An 18,827-nucleotide genomic window follows, 5' to 3' on the forward strand; every position below is an offset into this window, starting at 1 on the left:
GAGATTTTGCAACGCCTGGAGGCTCATAAGGCGTTGCCAAATCTTCTGTAAAATCGGAAGAGAAATATTCACACATTTCCCTGAGAATCTGTGATTTGTCGAAGGAGATTTGGCAACGCCTGAGGGCTCATAAGGCGTTCTTCCTTAGCACGGCAGCACACAGCATTGCGCTGGCTATACACTACGCAATGCAGTAGGAAGTACCTAATGTTCAGTTCAATCCCAAAAAATGACTTCTTGCCTCTGTTTTTATAAATCTGGAATTGCGTCGTGTCTTTCAGATTATGAGACGGAAGGAGGGTACCTCGCTTGGTCTTGGAAAACTGGTACTAAGACTAGCGTTGAGGACTATGTCTGGAGCGTTGGTTTCTACGGGTTAAGCCCTCTTGACGAGGTGCGTGGTCCGAATGGCAAAGGATGTGTCACTTTCAAGTATTCGTTCAAGACTCAAAGGAGAGGATTCCTCACTTTCAAAGTAGGTAACCAAATTATCTTGCCACGGAGTGAATTTCAGTTCTGCGGGCCGATTATTGAAACTGATAGACAAAGCGATAGACAAAGAAGACATAGGAAGTATGGAGCGATCCTATTGGTTGACATGGTTGGTTCTTATGGACTAAGGAAGAAAATGATGGACTAACTGTCGGGTCTTCAGTGGGTTGCCGTTAGTTCGTCTATTACCTACCCCCTATGTCCATTGCCACACCTGCTTCCCAATAGGATCCCTCCAAATCCTTTTTGTCGTCTTTGTCTATAGCTTTGTCTATAAGTTTCAATAATCGGCCCGCTGGGAAGGATTCTTGTCCAAAAAATTGAGTGAAATCTACTGTTGGTGGATAAGCGGATCAGTCTTTAAGTAGTGACTTAAAGTCAGGTCAAATCGATCCAGTGGCGTGCTTTGCGATAAATCGATTTTTATGCCATTTAAACCTATGGAATAGGGTCGATAAACAGGGTGTTCGCAGCGAACGCTTTAATAATCGATTCTTTACCATAGGTTTAAATGGCATAACAATCGATGCATCGCAATTCACGCCACGCCACTGAATCGATCCGAGGCTTGCTATAACACATACGTTGCTGGTTGTATTGGACCGGTACATAAAATCTTTAGATGTAGGCTCATAAATGGACTGCATTTTGCAATTTGGAACTATAAATTCTGGCCAGGTTTAAAAACAACGCATGTGCCATTAGTTTCCTTATGCACATAAGTGTTTTTTAAGATGATCAAGAATTTATAGTTCCAAATTGCAAAATGCAGTCCAAATATAAACAAGAAAAAAACGCTAAGAAACGCGGCCCGAACTGTGTGTGAGCGGGTGGTAAAATAGGGCTGGGTCCACACTATTTTGCGGAAAAAACAAGGCCAAAAAGTTCAACAATTTCAATTGGAATAAAAACTTTTAAACTCGACCGGGTTCCAGCACAATACCAGTATTTACAACCATAGAGTACAAAGAATCGTAATGTAAGTGGGAGAGCTGGCGCCGCACTTTTAAGCATTTCCCAGGTCCCGAATTCCGAGACTCCATGTGCGACGCCGCGTCGCTTTTTCGATACACAATCAATTGCTTTCGATACACGGGAACCCGGTCATCCGATGTAAACAAAGGGGATAGGAATTACCGCGTATTTCACACCGCCATTTTGGATCGAGCATGAATCGAAAAAGTGATCGAAGCTCGGCGCACACCGGGCTCGGATCTCGTCAACCAGAACACGTCGCCAGCACTGCTCCCATTTACATCACGACTCTATGTGCTCTGTTACAAATTCATGTGCACGAAAAAAAGAATCAGGCGTCAAATTGAAAAAAAGAGGGAAAAGTCGAGGGTCAACACTACCGAAGATAGGAGAGACGCATTCGGGCCTCGTGTTTCAACTTTTCTCCAGAATCTGAGCGAAACCTAATAGGCATCAGCATACAGCGGAACATTGGAAGTTCACGCCTCTCCCCATGGCGCCTTCAATTTTGTGGATGCAACACAGGCATCCATCAAGCACGAATAGTTGTATCTCTGCACCGCCGTCATCTACGCGCGATGGCTTGTCTCTTATTTTTGGAATTTTAAGAGAGTTAGCTCGAAATATGATGTGATGTGTCCAAATCAACACTTATTTGGAGAAAAAAGTAATAACATGTTAAGAGGTCTCCCGGTCGCCCTTGAGGAGGCACGTCTAAAAATCGGTATTTTGGCGAGAGTTGTGTCATTGTAGAGATTCTTTTTTTTTTCTATCGACTACACCCAGAAATTCCAATCCGGGTCAATTAGACCGGATGATCTCTTCTGGGAGAGTTGCATACGGCAGATGAGGGAGGGGGAGTAAGGAAGCGCCAGTATGTTACGGACGAGGTGAAAATTTAAAAAAGAGAGATTCACTTCAATTTCTTAACTTCAAAAACACAGTAGAGATAACATTGATAATACTTTACACTGAAAAAAAAATCTCGGTGTATTTTCTAAGAAAAGGGTAAAATTACCAAGAATTCAGGGTTCTATTTGATCCCAGTTTTTTCTTGGTAAAATTACCATTTATGAAATTAGTAATTTTACCGAGAAATCTCGTTAAAATTATTGACTTTCTCGGTAATTTTACTGGACCCCGGTAAAAACGCCAGGTAGAATTACCGAGATAAAATGGCAAAGTTACCGGGAAATGATTACCAATAAAAGTGGTATTCTTACCTGAAAGAAAAACTGTAAAAATACCGGTTTTTAGGTAAGCTTACCAGTCTGCCTTGGTAAAATTACCAATAATTGGTAAAAAAAGTGAGATGGTAAAGGCACCAACGGATCTTGGTAAAAACGCTGAGAATTTTTTTTTCAGTAAAAACTATCAAAACAATTTATTCAAATAATTTTTTCGCTGTTTTTTTGTGGAATTATTTTTACATTTTATTGTGATGGCGGTTTCTTTCTTTCTTTTCCTGTTCGAGCCCGTGACGATGCAACGCGTCGATTCGAACGCCCTTCCACTCGCCCGAGCCCGGCAGCCTAGAGCCTACTATTTTCTCCAGGAAGCTCTAGGCTCAGAGATAGGGCCGAAAAAATGAGTGGGGGCCCTTGCCTCTATATATCCCTGCAAGCGAACCTCCCCTCAAACTAATCTATGTGTTTTGTCGCGTCAGCTGATGCAAGTGAAGCTGCATTCACCTGTAAGACTGGATGCCATATCATCGTCTGAAATTTGGTCTGAAGTCGCGAGATATCGGCGTATTGGTCGGAGAAATCAGCGGGTGTGGGAGCAAGTCTCAGTTCTTTTGGATGTTTCGAGTCCATTCTTGGTGAGTTTTGGCCGTCATTAATCCTCCTCTGATGTGATTTCAATTTTTTTTATTTTTAAAATATTTGCTTTTGCTTTTCTCTCTGAGTGTGATTGTCCATTGGGAAAGGGACCTTATAATCAATAAAAAAACCCACGATGATTCAAGTAGTGATATCGAAGAAAAGAGGAGAGTTCTACGAACAATGAGCTGTGGCGATCCTTGAAATTTGGCAACACTGTTTTTACTTCATTTTAACATGTGCAAACTGGGCCATAATTATTTCTTACATGCATGCACATAGAAATACGAACTATGCCGGAAAAACGTTGATGAGACGATGCGATGTGAATGTGACTATGTGAAGGCAGAAAACTGAACATGTAAAGTTGAAGTCAACGCCTTGCGTTGATACAACTAAACCTGCTCCAGGGATGTCCACATGGCCTATACAAAAATCTGAAGGCGGACGGCTGTTGTTTCCCGTACCTACAGTTGTCGTAGCTGACGAAAATGCGTGTGGGTGGGTTGGGTACTTACATGCGACTCAGAATATTGGAGGAGAATGCGGCTAAAAATATGTGCCTGCAGATTTTTTTTTTTTTTTTTTCATAACCCCGTAACTTCCGTACGGCAAGTATATTAATAAGTACGTTTTGGTGAAAATCAAAGTTGCCAAATCGCAACGTCATAATTCAATATTGTTTCAAAATTTTCAGCTTGAATTTGTTTCATCTGTAGAGAACGGAGTTGGCGAGTATTCAGTGAAAATCGACGACTTCGAACTTCAGTACACACCCTGCAAGAACCTGAGCAAGCAAGACCCGAAAGTTGACAGTGGAGGGAATACAAGCCCGTTCGGTTGGGTCAAGAGGAGTCTTTCCACCTCATCGGGATGGTGCCCAAAATCTCTTTTCAGATCTTCTAAATCAAAATCGTCCACCCGGTCCAATTCTAGATCGTTTGCTAGTTCGTCTTCGAAATCGTCGTCAGGATCAGCATCAAATCATTCGCTTGGCTCAAACAAGGCGTGACCGAAAACATTTTCAAAGGTCGATTTCCGGCGCGCAATGTCTCACAATGTATAGCATGTCATTTATTTAAGAGTGTATAACATTAAATTTTCCCCCAGGTAGACACGCTTTTTATTTCTTTTGGATGTATAAATTATAATGCCAGAACTGTACGGCAACTGTTCAACGATTGTTTTAACTATTTCAATGGTATAACCGCGTGCGAGTAGATGATAAATAATAACATATCATACTCTAAAATATAAAATTATAAAAGTGACGCGTTATGCTTAACGCGTAAGCTGTTCGCATTAACGACAAGCAGACTCTTTCCTGCATTCCTTTGTGAGGAGGTGGTGTAAAAACACTTTCCCTTTAAATATTAATTTATTATCTTTTTAAAAAACTTAAATTCTGCTCCGTATATATATTTTTAACAGTTTTTAATTGTAAAATACATTAACTCCAAACCACTCATGTCACGTTATCTACATCACTAATGATACACCGAAAAATTCAAGCGCGTATAAGAGAAAGTGAGTACCTACATCAAAATTATTTCAATAAAGGTTCAACACTTCGAACGTTATGCTTGAAATTCTGAAAGCCTCGCAAGCTGTTATCAAGTAACTACAAAAAATAAAGACGCGAAAGTCCAGCTTTCAAATTCATCAAACCAAGGAGACCGTATTTCAATACAAATCCCAATTTTGAACGATGGTGATGATTATCTGTTGTATGGTGCCCGCAATACCAAAAAGCAACCAATTCCAAAGACGGGTTTCATAAAATGTGAGAGCCACTGATAACAATTCACCTAGAGAAGTTCCACGGAAAACGCCCCCCTACTACACTCTGCACGCATGATTGCGTGTTGAGCGTTCCCAGTAAACAAGGAAAAAAAAGTATGTACAACTTTAATGAAGCAGGAGTCATTTTACTACGTTGGTCGGTTACGGTTTTTGCGAAGGAAAAAAAAGAGATTCCTTTATCATTTTTGGAGGGAAGGGAGCTCCTCTTCCAATTCCACGCGCGGCGAGGTAGAAAAAAAATAAAAATTCAAAGAACACGCTCCTATGCCGTCACTCCTGCCCGACAAACATGCATGAATCAGAGTCACATTCGCGCCACAATTGTTGATTTGACGTAAAACTCGTCCCTGCTTACCGTTCCGAACGGGAAATCACGGAAACTTGATGTGACACTGATGTCACGAACTTAGTTCTGTACCTACGTCCCTTCTGGTTCTCTAGCTCAGTGACTAACCGCTTGCGAGTTCGTACCTGAGGCCATTCCTTGTGGAATATCTGCTATAAAGTCAAGTGATAGTGAGGGTTAAGACTGCGGGGATAGAGAAAATGACGGAACACTTTTTCTTGCTGTCCATCATCATTATGATACAACAACTACTTGTTGAGGTGAAAATGACATACGTCGATCAGCAGAGAGACGATCAACGATCAAGAACCAATGTTTTTAATCCAGGATATCAAGCAATCAAAATCGGTGAGTGCATAGCTCACTAATTAGTCATTGAATTCATGGCGATCTAACGGAGATATTGTCGCTGTTTATTGATTTTTTTTTTTATTATTTTCTTTTTTATTTTTCCATGTAATCATTCATAGGATCATGATTGACCGCGTTCAACAGAAAGGAACCAAGCTACATCAGCTGCCAAAAAGTGAGAAAAAATTTTTCAAGAGAAAATTTGTGCGAACTTTTTTTAAAAAAAAATTTAAGGAATTTGCCTTGTATTATGTAGAAAATTCACTAAATTTGCACAAAAATCCGCACGACCGTTTACATGTATACAATTAAATTGCCAAGACAATATGTAGCTGACGAAGGCTTGGTTTCTTTCTGCTTAACGTAGTCCAATGGACCACTAGACAAGGTACGAATTTCAGCATTCTGATACATATTTTTTCACCAAAATTTCACGTAAAACACGATGCGCACAACGAAAATTACCGAAATTAATTCCTTCCGAAGATATTAAATGATTCTTGGTGCGTAAATTGAGACCACCCGCTCATGAAAACTCAATGCTCTACGTAATTCACATCGCGCGCTAGACGTTATCATGAACGTCTCTGCGATAAAAAAATCTGGCAACCTCAATCTTGACGCTTTGGCTCGGCTATAGCAAATTACTTATAGCTTGAAACACACAAGGTGAAAAATAAACATTGCTCGATTGAGAAGCTTGCTGAAACCGTGGTGGTGCGCGATTTGACTCACGTAGAGCTTTGAGTTTCATTGTGAGCGAGCAGTTCAAATTCCTCGTAACCAATGGATTATAAAAATGTAATATCTCCGTTAGAAGTTGTGTTCAGTAATTTTCGTTACGCGAATCGTCTTCTACATGAAATTCTGATCAGGAAACATGTATCAGAATGCTTAAATTCGTACCTTGTCTAGTGGTCCTACTTACATCATGGATGCAAAGGCGATCAACTGATAGTTATACACTGTCAGTCAGTTTGCCTCGGCGCTTTTTTGACTCTACAGGTCCGTTTGAATTTTGGGCCTGCTTTTGTTCCTTCAAAGGTTCCTACTCTGACTCATACTTCTTTTCCCCTTTTCAACGAAAGCATACAATTAGACTTGACTGAAACATTAAAAGAATATTTCTCATCTTATCTCGGAAAAATCGCGGCAGATTTTATACTGTTCATATCGGTTTACCCTTGTAAAATAGGCAGTGAAAAATTGCAACGTCGCAAATTGAGATATGAATATAATCTCAATGATGAGGAGATGTGAAACTGCACACGCGCTGGAGCGTAATTTCGGCGATAATCGTCATCTTTCGCCAACAAGTCGGAGTGATACTGTTGAAGGCGCTATGAGCAACTATTTCGCCACAGAAGTATTGCATAGTATCAGACGAAAATGAAGGCGCACTAACGTGCGTAAATTGATTGGTATCGTTTACCATTGAGTAGAATCCTACTGATCCTACGATATGGGACTCCTGTTCGTCGATTTTTTCGAAACTCGGTACCAGGGGGTATTTTTCGACGGATGAATAGAAATTTTAGTCTTTCCAAAATCCAAGATGGCGGACGTGGTCTAAAATGCTGTTTTGGCGCCTCCGAGATCATTCAACCTTGCAACCTGTGCTACAAAGATATTTTATTGTTTTGAAGAGAAACTACTTGATATATTATTTCCAGGAATTTTTACGTATTTTCTTTCATTCTAAATGTAATGTTTTTTTTTTTTTTTTTTTTTAAATTAACCGAGAGGAACATTCATCTGCTCTTTTTCGAAAATGATGAATTTCAAAAAGTTGCAATCGAAATAGGTATCTGACTACCTACTCAAATTTCATTTTGCAAGGAAATTGTGAAACAAAGCTGCAATAAAACTCGGTTCTTTTATTTTGTTTTTTTTTTCCCACGAAATTTCGATATTTTTGCATTATTCGGTTAATAAATGTCGAATCCTAACAACCAGACCACCAAACAAAATGTAGGCAATTTGCAATGCAAACAAGAATTGCAACTTATTTAAATTTTATTGCAAAAAATAATTTCTATGAATGCGCCTCTTCAATTAACTGCTAGGCAGCATACACAACATTCCGATGGAGCAGCAATCATTTTACCATGAAGTCGCAATGTATTACAAAGTTGCGACCTGTGCGAGGCATAGGAAATTTTTTTCAACTTCATGCATCAATATATTAAAAGGTACTTCCTAGTAGGAAAGCAAGATATCTGATTTTCATCTATGTTCCAGGAACACAACTACATCCAAGAGGGCTCCCTCATATAAAGTGGCATCGTAAAAGAAAGGATGCAGAAGTGTGTAAAACAAAGTGGAAAATTTTCAATGGAAAAAGACGGCGCGAGATACGGCGGGAAGGTTACAAATTGTGTGCCGACCGCTGCCAGAGGGAAGATCCTTCATTAATACCCTTTTGCCACAAAATCAGTCACCGTTTTTTGCCTGTGACAAAATGTGACTGCTATCCAATAGATAGATTACCTTGGAAAATGCGGATCCATTTATGGTGGTTGAATAAAAAAAATCATGGAGTTATGTCTTTTTATGACCGTAAACATGCTGGAGACACAACTCTTGAAATTCTAAGGCGAGTCAACGAATTTCATAATTATTCTCAGGTCCCAAGCCCAACATACCAAATAGTTGATGGGAAAATTGAGCCCAACCCACATTTTTGGCCCGAGAAAGAAACTAAACCACCTTGAGTCGGGAGCTATTTGTCCAACAACTATGGGACATCCTGTGCTTTAATGAGGAGAAATAAAGGTCGCAAACAATTTTGGAAAAAAAAAAAAAAAATGATGCTAATTTTTCCATTGAAACATAAAACAAGAGCGAAGGAGTTGCAACATTACAATCGCCGTTACAAATTTTCTGACTCGAGCCATACTATTGGTAAAAATCTAGGTACTCTAATTTTTGTCGCATTAAACAGATATTGACTCCAGATTTCTTTAGACAATAACTTTTCCATTTTTTGGAAAAAACATCAATTTTTACTGTCATTATTTGAATTCTAATTTCTAATGTTGATCTTAACAACTTCCTCTTATTCAACCACGATGTTTTCTCGAGCCAGTTCTTGCTACAGTGTTAAGTACCTATAGTATCAAAAAATATCTACATGTATTATGGACAATTTATTTTTTCTTTACAGAAAATAAAAGAGATATTTGAAAATGCAAAAAAGAATTTTACTTAAATGGAGGTTAGTAACAGCAATTTGTAAGGACCTACCGATTCATGGATTGTCGGTGATACTGCCTTTATAAATAGATTCTCTAGATTGTCAGCTATGTGTTTACTTGGAAGTAGAATGTTAATACTACTTAAAAATGGTGGTTCTCATTGCCACTAAATGGGCTAGTTTATTCTTAATGAGACAATCTTGTTCCTTTCTTCCTCCTCATCTTCTTTGTTTCATCTTCTCACTTGAAACTATATTATCTGAAAGCAAATCACGTCTCTGTCTTATCTGGCAATGTCAGATACAACCATTTTTTATTTTCTTACTCATCCGTCAATCACAGTCCATTAGTTTTTTCCTTTAAAATTTGACACTCTGTACACTTCTACGACCTAATTTGGAAGCTTAAATATTTTTTTATTGCTTGTTTTTTCTACATTCTCTTAGATATCTTATGGAAGAATTCTCTTCAATAGGTACTTTTTAGTCCTTTAGCATTAACCAATAAATTCTTGATTGTCTTTTCAGATACCGACATGATTTTCGACAATAGTTACAATCGGCTGAAATTTGTTGCGAGGTTTTCTTTTGTTTTTCCTGATGAAACAGCCTTTCCATTAAATATTAATGTCACATATTAAGGATAAGTGAAAATGCAGCATTGTCATTGAGAAAGTATAAACTAAAATCTTTAATTTTTTATCTCTAATACTTTATTGTTATAATCTCTGAGCATTGTTGGCTTTTGTGAGATACTTAAAATATTTTTCAATCTTCTAGAAATAGATTTACATTATTTTGGCCGATATATTGATAAAATACTTTATTGTGTCCTTTAGTCCTTTAGAAAGTATGCCCTGTATTATTATCGTATAATGCTACAATGTGAGAGCTTCAAGTTGACTGATATTCTTTATTTTTTATTAAATTAAAGTATAACCTACATATTTATGAGTTTTCAGTTAGTCGGGCAACTTAAGGACATTCCTGATATACTGAACGTAGACTATGGTATCACATTAATATATTTAATTCGGAGTTATCTTTTTAAAGGGTATTATTGATTTTTCAATTAATGGCTCTCTCACACTTATTTCTGAGCCGGGCCTCTGTCCTAAAGAAAGGTATAAAGGGGCTTGTTGGACTGTGAACCTTGTTTTTTTTCAGTGTCGTTTTCTCACATTCTTGATGGCAGTCAGATATGCCGAGTAGGTATGGGTTGCATCAAAACTACAAGACCAACGCTGCTGAGTGAGAGTGAAGTGTGGTCATGCCTTCAATGAGGTGGGTTTGGTTCTTTCAATCTTCCACTCATATGTGGCACTGGCAGTTGTGCATGCTATGAATGATCGACGATTGAATCATAACACAAAACAAACACACATAACAAAGGTACTGCTATAGGATGTTTACATTCCTCTCCCACCCTGCTGCCTTTAAAGAACCCATCACCACCAGAAAATAAACCTGGGCTATTAGTGCAGGCAGCATATTATTGTTAGGCAGACTGCTCCGTAAAAAAAATAAAGTACATTAAATGCAACGTTCTCTTGACAAAAACAGCAGTTGCTTTGTTATGGTGAATATCAGCTTGCTTCATTTATGTTTCTTCGTAATGCAAGAAAATGCCATTTAAAAGTGATTCATGTCCCAAAATTTTGAGATTTATTGTTTTGCAAGGCCCACGGGAGAGAGATTACTTTAAGTGTGAAATCAAATAAGTATGTATGCACCTATATGATTGTAAAACCAAGGAAAAAAGGATGAATTATTAAAAATAAAGGATTCATAACTTTACAGTTTATTTCGTGTTTTTTGCTTCATGCTTTTATTTAAGCCGTTTTAAATTGATTATGACAAGACAATGATTAGAGTAAAAGGCTTCTAACAAATAAAAATGAAAAATACTGGGAGCTTTCTCTATTTTTAGCAATTTTGTGCATTTTTTAAAAATACCATGTATGAATAAATAATTTCTTTACTAAGCACAAATCTTTAGTCTGGCAAAAGTAATTGTTGCACGGAGAAAATACTGTTTTTAAGATCCATATCAAGTGAATACTGTGTGTAAATAATTATTTTCAGAGTAAATACTGCTATTGGCTTACTGTGTTCATTCTGAAATGTTTCTGCGTAACCTCTGGGTACCAGAAAACTTGTTGAGAGTTGAGAGTATCAATAAAATATTGAAATAACTTTGTGATAAGGAATATACTCAAGCTCTTTTGCATGAGCACGGCGATAATCCCAAAGGAAATTATCAATTAAAATAGAGTTTAACTTAATCGTGCTTCCACCTACTTTTGATCTCACTGCTCTTGAGATCTGTTCAACTGCCTCAATGGAGCAACCTCTGATTTCAATTTCGATATCACATTTACTCTTCAGAATCGTATCTGCAAAGGAAAGAGAAGAAAATGGAAATAAAATATTTAAAGGATTTCATATTTATCAAAGAGTGAACTAAAAACAGTGGAGAATGCAAAATGGCTGAAGTTTCAACATTCACTTGAATGTATCTGATAATGTTCATTTTTTTGGGCAATTATCACTCTAGCGAATATTTAGCCGAATTGTTCAATTGAAGTTGTGTTTGAGGGATTTTAAAATTCTCAACACTCCATCATTGAGCCCAGTCCTTCATATAAGATGATCTTAAGTCCTTATTTTAAGTGACCTAAGTTTGATAATGGTAGCCTTGGCAGCCACCAAAACATGTTCTATCAAAAAGTTAAAGTAGGAGGAAATGTGAATTTTTCAATTTACAGTTTTCAAATGAACAGCTTTTACTGGTTTTTTTTTTTCCAAAATAGGGTCAAATTTGACACTCTTAGCAGGGGACTTAGATGCTATTGAATGTTACAGTCACACTGAGACTGATAAGATACATTTGTTAGGCTCAAAAATAGTAAATTTTAGATGATTTGGAGAAAACTAGAAGCTAAAATCTTTTAGTTTTCAGAGCATTCAGGCAGCTATCTCACTTAAAAAAGAGGAGGAAAAAATCTGGCAGCATAGGAGAGTAAAAATAAATAACATATAGAATGTGCACAACATTAAATAAGTATCACTTCTATTACTTACTTTTCTTCAGAGTCTCATAAAGCTCAGGTGAATATTCCAAGACTCCAAAATGGACCAGAACTTGTGGAACTCTAGAAATAAGAAAGATGAATACTGTGAATTCAACGTAATCAATTAGCTGAATTTTTACTATAAATGTGGTGTAGTACCCTAAATCACACATCTTGAAACAGAACACATAATATCAAGATGACAATCGAGATGAAAGAATTTAGAGCACCAAAGGGGTGTTAAAAAAATAACAGAAATAAATAAGCACTGTTTAGGTCTATATGGAGTTGAAATTTTTCTAAAGAAAAGGAGAAAAAAATGGTGAGTAATTGACCAGAATGAAATAAACAATAGTAAATGTTAAACCAGAATGCGCTGTTTACATTAGAATTTTTGAGACATTCTGTAAAGTGACCAGTCGACCACTGGTTAAAATTTTGCGCTTTTCTATTCCACAAGACAGGACAAATACAAAATTAACCTGTGGTTGGTTTCATACCTCTTTTTCTTCGGCATGTCTCTAACCGGCCAAATCTGTAATGAGCTAGAGGTGGCCGTCACAAAGATTGGAAAACTTTTGATTATCAGGCTTAGTAAAAACTAGGAAAAGAAAAATGAGCAATGTTACCCCCTGAGCTCATACTTCTATTTCACCCTTGTCTAATTTTGTATGATAAAGAAACACAAAATTTGAACAACCAAGGTAATCTAAAAAATGGTGCAATGTCATTAACAAGAATAAAAGAAAGTCTGCTACAAGAATATCAGTGTTAAACACAATCACCGAATAAAACAACATTCTCAAAACTACGCTCAAGCTATTACCATGAGAACGTTACTATAAACACCATCTTGTGATCCAATTTCAACAAACAGAGCACTTTTGCTTTCTGTTAGTACTAATATTTCACTCAAACAGATGGAAAAGTTTTTAACAAAATGCAAATAGGAAAATTCTACTTCTGTACACTGCTTATCACCTGTGTTGTAGTCTCAACCTCTTTTTTTCCTTTCTTTACATGATAAAAAAATAATAATTGAACTATGAAGACAAGTTTTAGTGCCTGCAGTTATGATAACTAAAGTGAAAATAGAGATGAAAAATAGGTACCTGTAATCTGCAAACATAGTTATGGAGTCTATGTCCGGAAAGTGGCCCATACCTTCATCTTTACACCACAGCCAAATATCTGCGACCAAGATCTGCGCTCGTTTGTAAAAAGAAACTGTAGAAAAAAGGATATTATTTTAATAAAATAACTAATTAGAACTATGAGTCAATTTTTTATTACGCTGAAAATATTAGGTCTAGAATGTGGGAATTCAAAAAATAACGGGTAGAACTGGAGAGATAATACAAAATATAAGTAAGTATTAGAGTTCTATTTGCACTTATGCTCCTTTCAAAAAGTCTTCTAAACAGTCCTACTCAATGAAAGAATGCAAGGGAGCTAAAAATCTTTTGACTATGACATATAAAATATATGAGGCTGGCTAAGAAGACACAGATTTCAAAATAGACGAGGACACTGCAGGAATGCGCATCACAGTTTGTGAAGTTGTAGACTCCCTGTCATCCTTGATTATTAAAATGAGAAAACAACACAACGTCATTTCTTGAAAACTTCTCCGATTTTTCCCTTCTGTGTGAAGAACATTCTGCAAAAATTTCAAGCAACAGTGTTGGTCTGTTCTCTTCTTTCAACTTAAAAGGGGAGCAGAGATTTTGAAAAACCTTGAAAAAAATACGAATTTGCAGTTTCATCATCAATGTAGCCTTAAAAAAATGATTACCTTTGCGTCCTTTAAAAACGGCTTCATCTTGATAGCATCGGAACTCGGAAACTACTAGATCTAATAACTTTTGTGCACTATTTTGAGATTTTTGTACACAGCTTTTGAAAGTACCTGTTGGAGATATGAATGGATATTATGTTAATGACAATGATATTAAACTTACAAATGAATGAATGATGTAAGATCTGAGAGTTTATGACAACTATCCAAAACCAAAATCAAGGAATTCTAATTGGTAATATCAAGGACTAGAAAAATTTACAAATATTTAAGGTTTTTTCAAGACACCACAAATCCTGGATCTTCAGTCCTTGTTTGGAAACAAGAACGAATACTTAGACACCACATGGTCAAAATATAGAACCGGTTTGTGGAAGCTGTAGGCTTGATGCTTAAAAACATTATCACCTTATTGCAAAATATTTCTACTCGGGAGACCAGAGGCATAAAAATATAAGAAGAAGAAGAAAAAAAGAAAAAAAATAGATTATTAAACCATATTTGTAACAGAGGCAGATATGAATATTCCCTGTTTATACAGGCAAGTCTTTCTTTTCACCTTTCAAACCCTCGAGAATGTTCTGCAGAGATCCAGACTTCTTGCACAATTTTTTGGTAAGTTATAAATTAAAAACTAAGGTAGGCTGGTCAAATAAAAACAGTAAATAAGATTCTGCCGTTCTTTCCAGCCTTCTTGCTATGACTAAAGTTCATTGCTGCGAGATGACCACTTTCTCGATTTTTATTTGTCATTTACGAGACAAAAACTTTATTTTATTTTTATTTCAGCGGACTGATTTTATGCCTAATTTGTTCTTTTTTTTAAAGTCACTTAAGGCAGGTTTTGTTTCTCACTTAATTTTTTTAAAAGGCTCTAAGCATTGCCTGAGTTTTGGTACATTTCCATCATTTCACCTCCATTGCTGTATCTTGGGACTTTGTTTTATGCATAGAAAAAATTCTCCATAAAAACTGTGAAAATTGCTTTTTTCTAAATTAACTGAAGCTCAGTAAATATTGCATCAAATTTAAATTTCTCAAATCATATTTGGAAGAAGATTTGTGACATAATGAACTAATAAGCAAAATCTTCTTTCTCTTAAGGATGTGAAAGTGCACTATTTTCAAAACTTTCAATGCAATTATTTTATAATTGGAAATTTGACATCCTCTACTGTTAAAGATGAAGCTCATATTTACCTTCATATTTGTCCAATAATATTTTCCCAACTTCATGCAAACATTCTAGTCTTTCTTCTACTAGCAGTAGCTCTCCGGAACCCTCATCACATCTGAAAATGTGTTTCAACTGACTGAGGCTGAGTTTTGAGTAAACTTTGGGGTCTCTCAAATCAACACCTTCCTGAAAAGAACACATAAATAGTTAAAATTAGGACACAAAAAACTGCAGTGGGTAGTAGTGATAAAATTGAGAATTGAGTTTGAATTAGCGACTCTAATTTCTTCAATGATGACAATCTGTTGTAGAGGTGCGTGTCCCAGGACTAGTTACCATTTACTACTTTCAAAAAAATTCATCGGTCACTCTACCTAACTCTGTAATCAAGGAAGTCCGTTCCTTCCTCCTTTATTTTTTTGCGATTCTATGCCGCTGTGGCTTAGGAGAGGTTTGAATTTCAGACCCATTGTTCTGGGGACAGAAAAGTATTGGTTAGATCTCTAAAATTGCCCCTTAAATTATGTGGCATTTATCTTGCACGAAAGAATGGCTTAGTGCTGAGCCCTAACTGTTTAGATCAAATGGAGTCAGCTGATACGGTAATACTGCTGAGACCTACAGTCTGGACCCTAGAGTTGTAGGGCTCAGCACTACTGCCATATTAGCTAGCTCCATTTGATCTAAAGAGTTAGGACTCAGCAATAAGTCCTTTTTCCCGTGTGAGACATCCTTTAGGGATACTTGTAAATGTTGTTAATAATGGGTAGCTTTTAAAGCTCCTGATTTATAGATGAACCTAAATTTTATTTCATTTTATTTTTGCAAAATCTAGTTGCAGGTACCCGTGAATGCAATTCAGTTGATTACTTCAATACTCCTCCATATTGCAGCACAGAGGGCATAGTAGCCTGAGTACTTCTTTTTATTCCATGTTACTTCCCAGTGAGCTGCTCTTGGATTCCAAAAGCAAAAGTTCAAAGTATCCACGGTGAAGATCCAATCAATGCCCAGGGAATCGTTGCTCTTTGGGTGAACTTCGCATTCAGAAAAGTTGCTCAGGGATATTTTCCCCTGCTTGTGGGCTTCCAGTATCTAAGAGGAAAATAAAATTTGAGAATGTTAGTTTACATGGAGACCTTGAGTCATGATTTCAAGTTCAAAAGCACACTGCGCTCAAAAGAATACGATTGTATAAATAGAGAATATTGTAAGTACTTAGGCTCATATACATTTTGTTGGTTCAAATTAAGTAGACAACGGACATGACTACATTAAAATCCTGTAGAATGCCCTTTAAATGAAATTTTGTATTCACTTCACTCCTAATAGCATTAGATGCGTCTTTCGTCTGATTATAGTATATTAAAATTAAATGCTTAAGCAACAGGTTGCTGAGGCATCAGTGTTCCCCGAGACGGAGCCCATACTTAGCACACATTTTAGTTCCAAGGTGCTATTAAACAATGATTTCATAATTTAGTAAATGTGCAGCTCTTAATCGACTTTCCTCATTCCTAGAGCTTGAAAACATATCACTGTTATGGTAAAGAATCTGAAAAAACAAATCTTACCAGGTCTGCAACTGAATCAACTTTGGAGCTGTTTATCTTAACATCCTTTGCAGAGTTTGCGATAAATTCGCAAGATTCTCTGACTGAAACAGCCATATTATTTACAACTGTCAAACCTTTTGCTTCCTAAAATGTAGGTAACTGAAGATGATATCCCGAGAAACGAAAATTAGAGACCACAGCACAACCAATATCACAACTCGTTGATCACAACACTCAGCCTTATCAAGACTTAAGAGAGTAATTCTCTTGAATCGAGATTGTCAACTCAAGAGCAGCAAATATGATAAGCGACTGATAGTATCGTTACAGATTACGTTACATACTCTCATTACTTCTCATTACTCATTAACAATAAGATCGACTGCAATATTGACACATGCTACAAGAATAAATTGAGGTTATGTTTACTTTATGTCAGATTTTCATGTTATTGTTGAACAGGTTGCAGATCGTGAAATAGAAGGAGTTTTGAATTCAGCAAAACGTGCATATTAGATGCAGTTGCACAATGCCAGTTTGACGAAACTATTATGAAAAATCGAGTCACAGGCACAAAGAAAGGGTTTCATTTCTCTCTTTTCCCCCATTTTTTTACTCTTCTTTTTTCTTTGGCCATACCTAATGGGGATTGCGCCTGCACTGTCAAATTTGGCATCAGTATCACAACGGCGTTAGGTCACATTCCTCTGATGCTTTGAAAGTAAGTCAAAAGTTAGTCAAAACCAATATAGATTTTGAAATTGTATACCTCCTTGATTAAATATTTTATGGGGGGAGAGGAAGTGAGAGTATAACTAGCTCTATATACACTCTATAAATTTCTGGCGCCCAAGTATGACAGAATTTTATAGAGCAACAAGAATTTCGGGCTAAAAAAAAAACTAGATTTCTAGCAGTGTTCGAATCATACAGAGAAATTTAGGGGCTACTTTGGCCTGCATTGGTTTTTTTAGGGGCCATATGTTTAGGGGAGACATAGGGGGCAATATGTATTTTTTCTGGAATAATTTATGATGGGAACCGAGGATGTCTTTTGGCATCTTAGAGTCTGACCTTTTCCAACTGATTAAGCATTTTCACGGCTTTTTATTGACCAATTGAATCCTGCCTGAGGGGTAAAGTTTATTTTTCTTTTTAAATTATAAAAATTGGTGCAAATCGCATCAAAAGTATTTGATTCCCTAATAAGGCTCCGAATTGAGCATGTTCATTTTCGTCTCCTCTGATTCTACCATCTTTTGGCCAATTTTACCTTGTAATTTTTCATAAACGGAATATTTGCGTTACTGTTAGTGAAAACGCTTTAATTGCAATTACGAAAAAAGCCTCTTATTGTATTGAATTAATGTACTCTCACAGCCCTTACGCAATTATTCCTTCCATAAAAAATTACAAGGTAAAATTAATGAAAACATGGTATGAAATTAGAGAGGACGAAAATGAAAATGCTCAATCTGGAACCTTAGAGAAGGAAAAACTTCTGATGCGATTTAGACAAATGTCCATCATTTTACCTGGAAAAATATCCCTTCTAGCTGCAAACAACTCTGATTTTGTTTCACCCCACCCTAATGAAGGGCCTCCAGTAGATTTTAGTATCGATCAAAAAAGTTTGTCAGTTCCAGCGTGCTCATAACAAGCTGACTGCGAATATTTAGGCACCAACTTTGGCCACGATGTCAATTATTTAGGTGGCAATGAGAAATATCAAGGCGCATTTTGTCGGTCGGATTCGATCACTAGACTTCTAGATTACTAGACTTTTCTAGACTCTTCAACTCGGCTCTTCAAAAGCGGCACCCTCGCCACAGACAGCCGCACTGGCGTGCTGAGGAGGAACGCCGTATGAACATTCAAGAGTTGTCAAATTCCCATCGATAATACGTTTATTTCTGAGAAAAGTTATCAACATCTCTCCTTGAAATTTCAGGGGCTTTAGGTGTAATCGCGAACAAAATTAGCTGAAAAATTGGAAGGAAAATTCTCAAACGTTTTCCAGGAAATTTGTGTTATATCACACTGAAAAAAAATTATCAGCGTTTTTACTAAGGTCCGTTGGTACGTTTACCATCTCACTTTTTTCACCAATTATTGGTAGTGTTACCAAGACAGACTGGTAAGCTTACCTAAAAACCGGTATTTTTACTGTTTTTTTTTCAGGTAAGAATACCAACTTTTATCGGTAATCAATTCCCGGTAAAAATTGCCATTTTAT

General features: G+C 36.8%; 2 protein-coding genes across 2 annotated transcripts; one reads left to right on the forward strand and one right to left on the reverse strand.

Annotated features, from left to right (window-relative positions):
- The first annotated feature begins 119 nt into the window (after positions 1 to 119).
- On the forward strand, positions 120 to 4,528 carry LOC109041013 (uncharacterized). Its single transcript, XM_019057174.2, has 3 exons — positions 120 to 475; positions 3,134 to 3,289; positions 3,988 to 4,528. The coding sequence occupies exons 1-3, from the start codon at positions 230 to 232 to the stop codon at positions 4,300 to 4,302; spliced, it is 717 nt and encodes a 238-aa protein (XP_018912719.2). The 5' UTR covers positions 120 to 229; the 3' UTR covers positions 4,303 to 4,528.
- Positions 4,529 to 10,771: 6,243 nt separating this feature from the next.
- LOC109043297 (queuosine 5'-phosphate N-glycosylase/hydrolase) lies at positions 10,772 to 16,981 on the reverse strand. Its single transcript, XM_019060459.2, has 7 exons — positions 16,610 to 16,981; positions 15,906 to 16,130; positions 15,059 to 15,221; positions 13,856 to 13,969; positions 13,173 to 13,287; positions 12,071 to 12,141; positions 10,772 to 11,382 (listed from the first exon to the last, which is right to left on the reverse strand). The coding sequence occupies exons 1-7, from the start codon at positions 16,703 to 16,705 to the stop codon at positions 11,162 to 11,164; spliced, it is 1,005 nt and encodes a 334-aa protein (XP_018916004.2). The 5' UTR covers positions 16,706 to 16,981; the 3' UTR covers positions 10,772 to 11,161.
- Between the last annotated feature and the right edge of the window lie 1,846 nt (positions 16,982 to 18,827).

Source organism: Bemisia tabaci, chromosome 6 (genome assembly GCF_918797505.1).
Source record: "Bemisia tabaci chromosome 6, PGI_BMITA_v3".
Lineage (NCBI taxonomy): Eukaryota > Metazoa > Arthropoda > Insecta > Hemiptera > Aleyrodidae > Bemisia > Bemisia tabaci.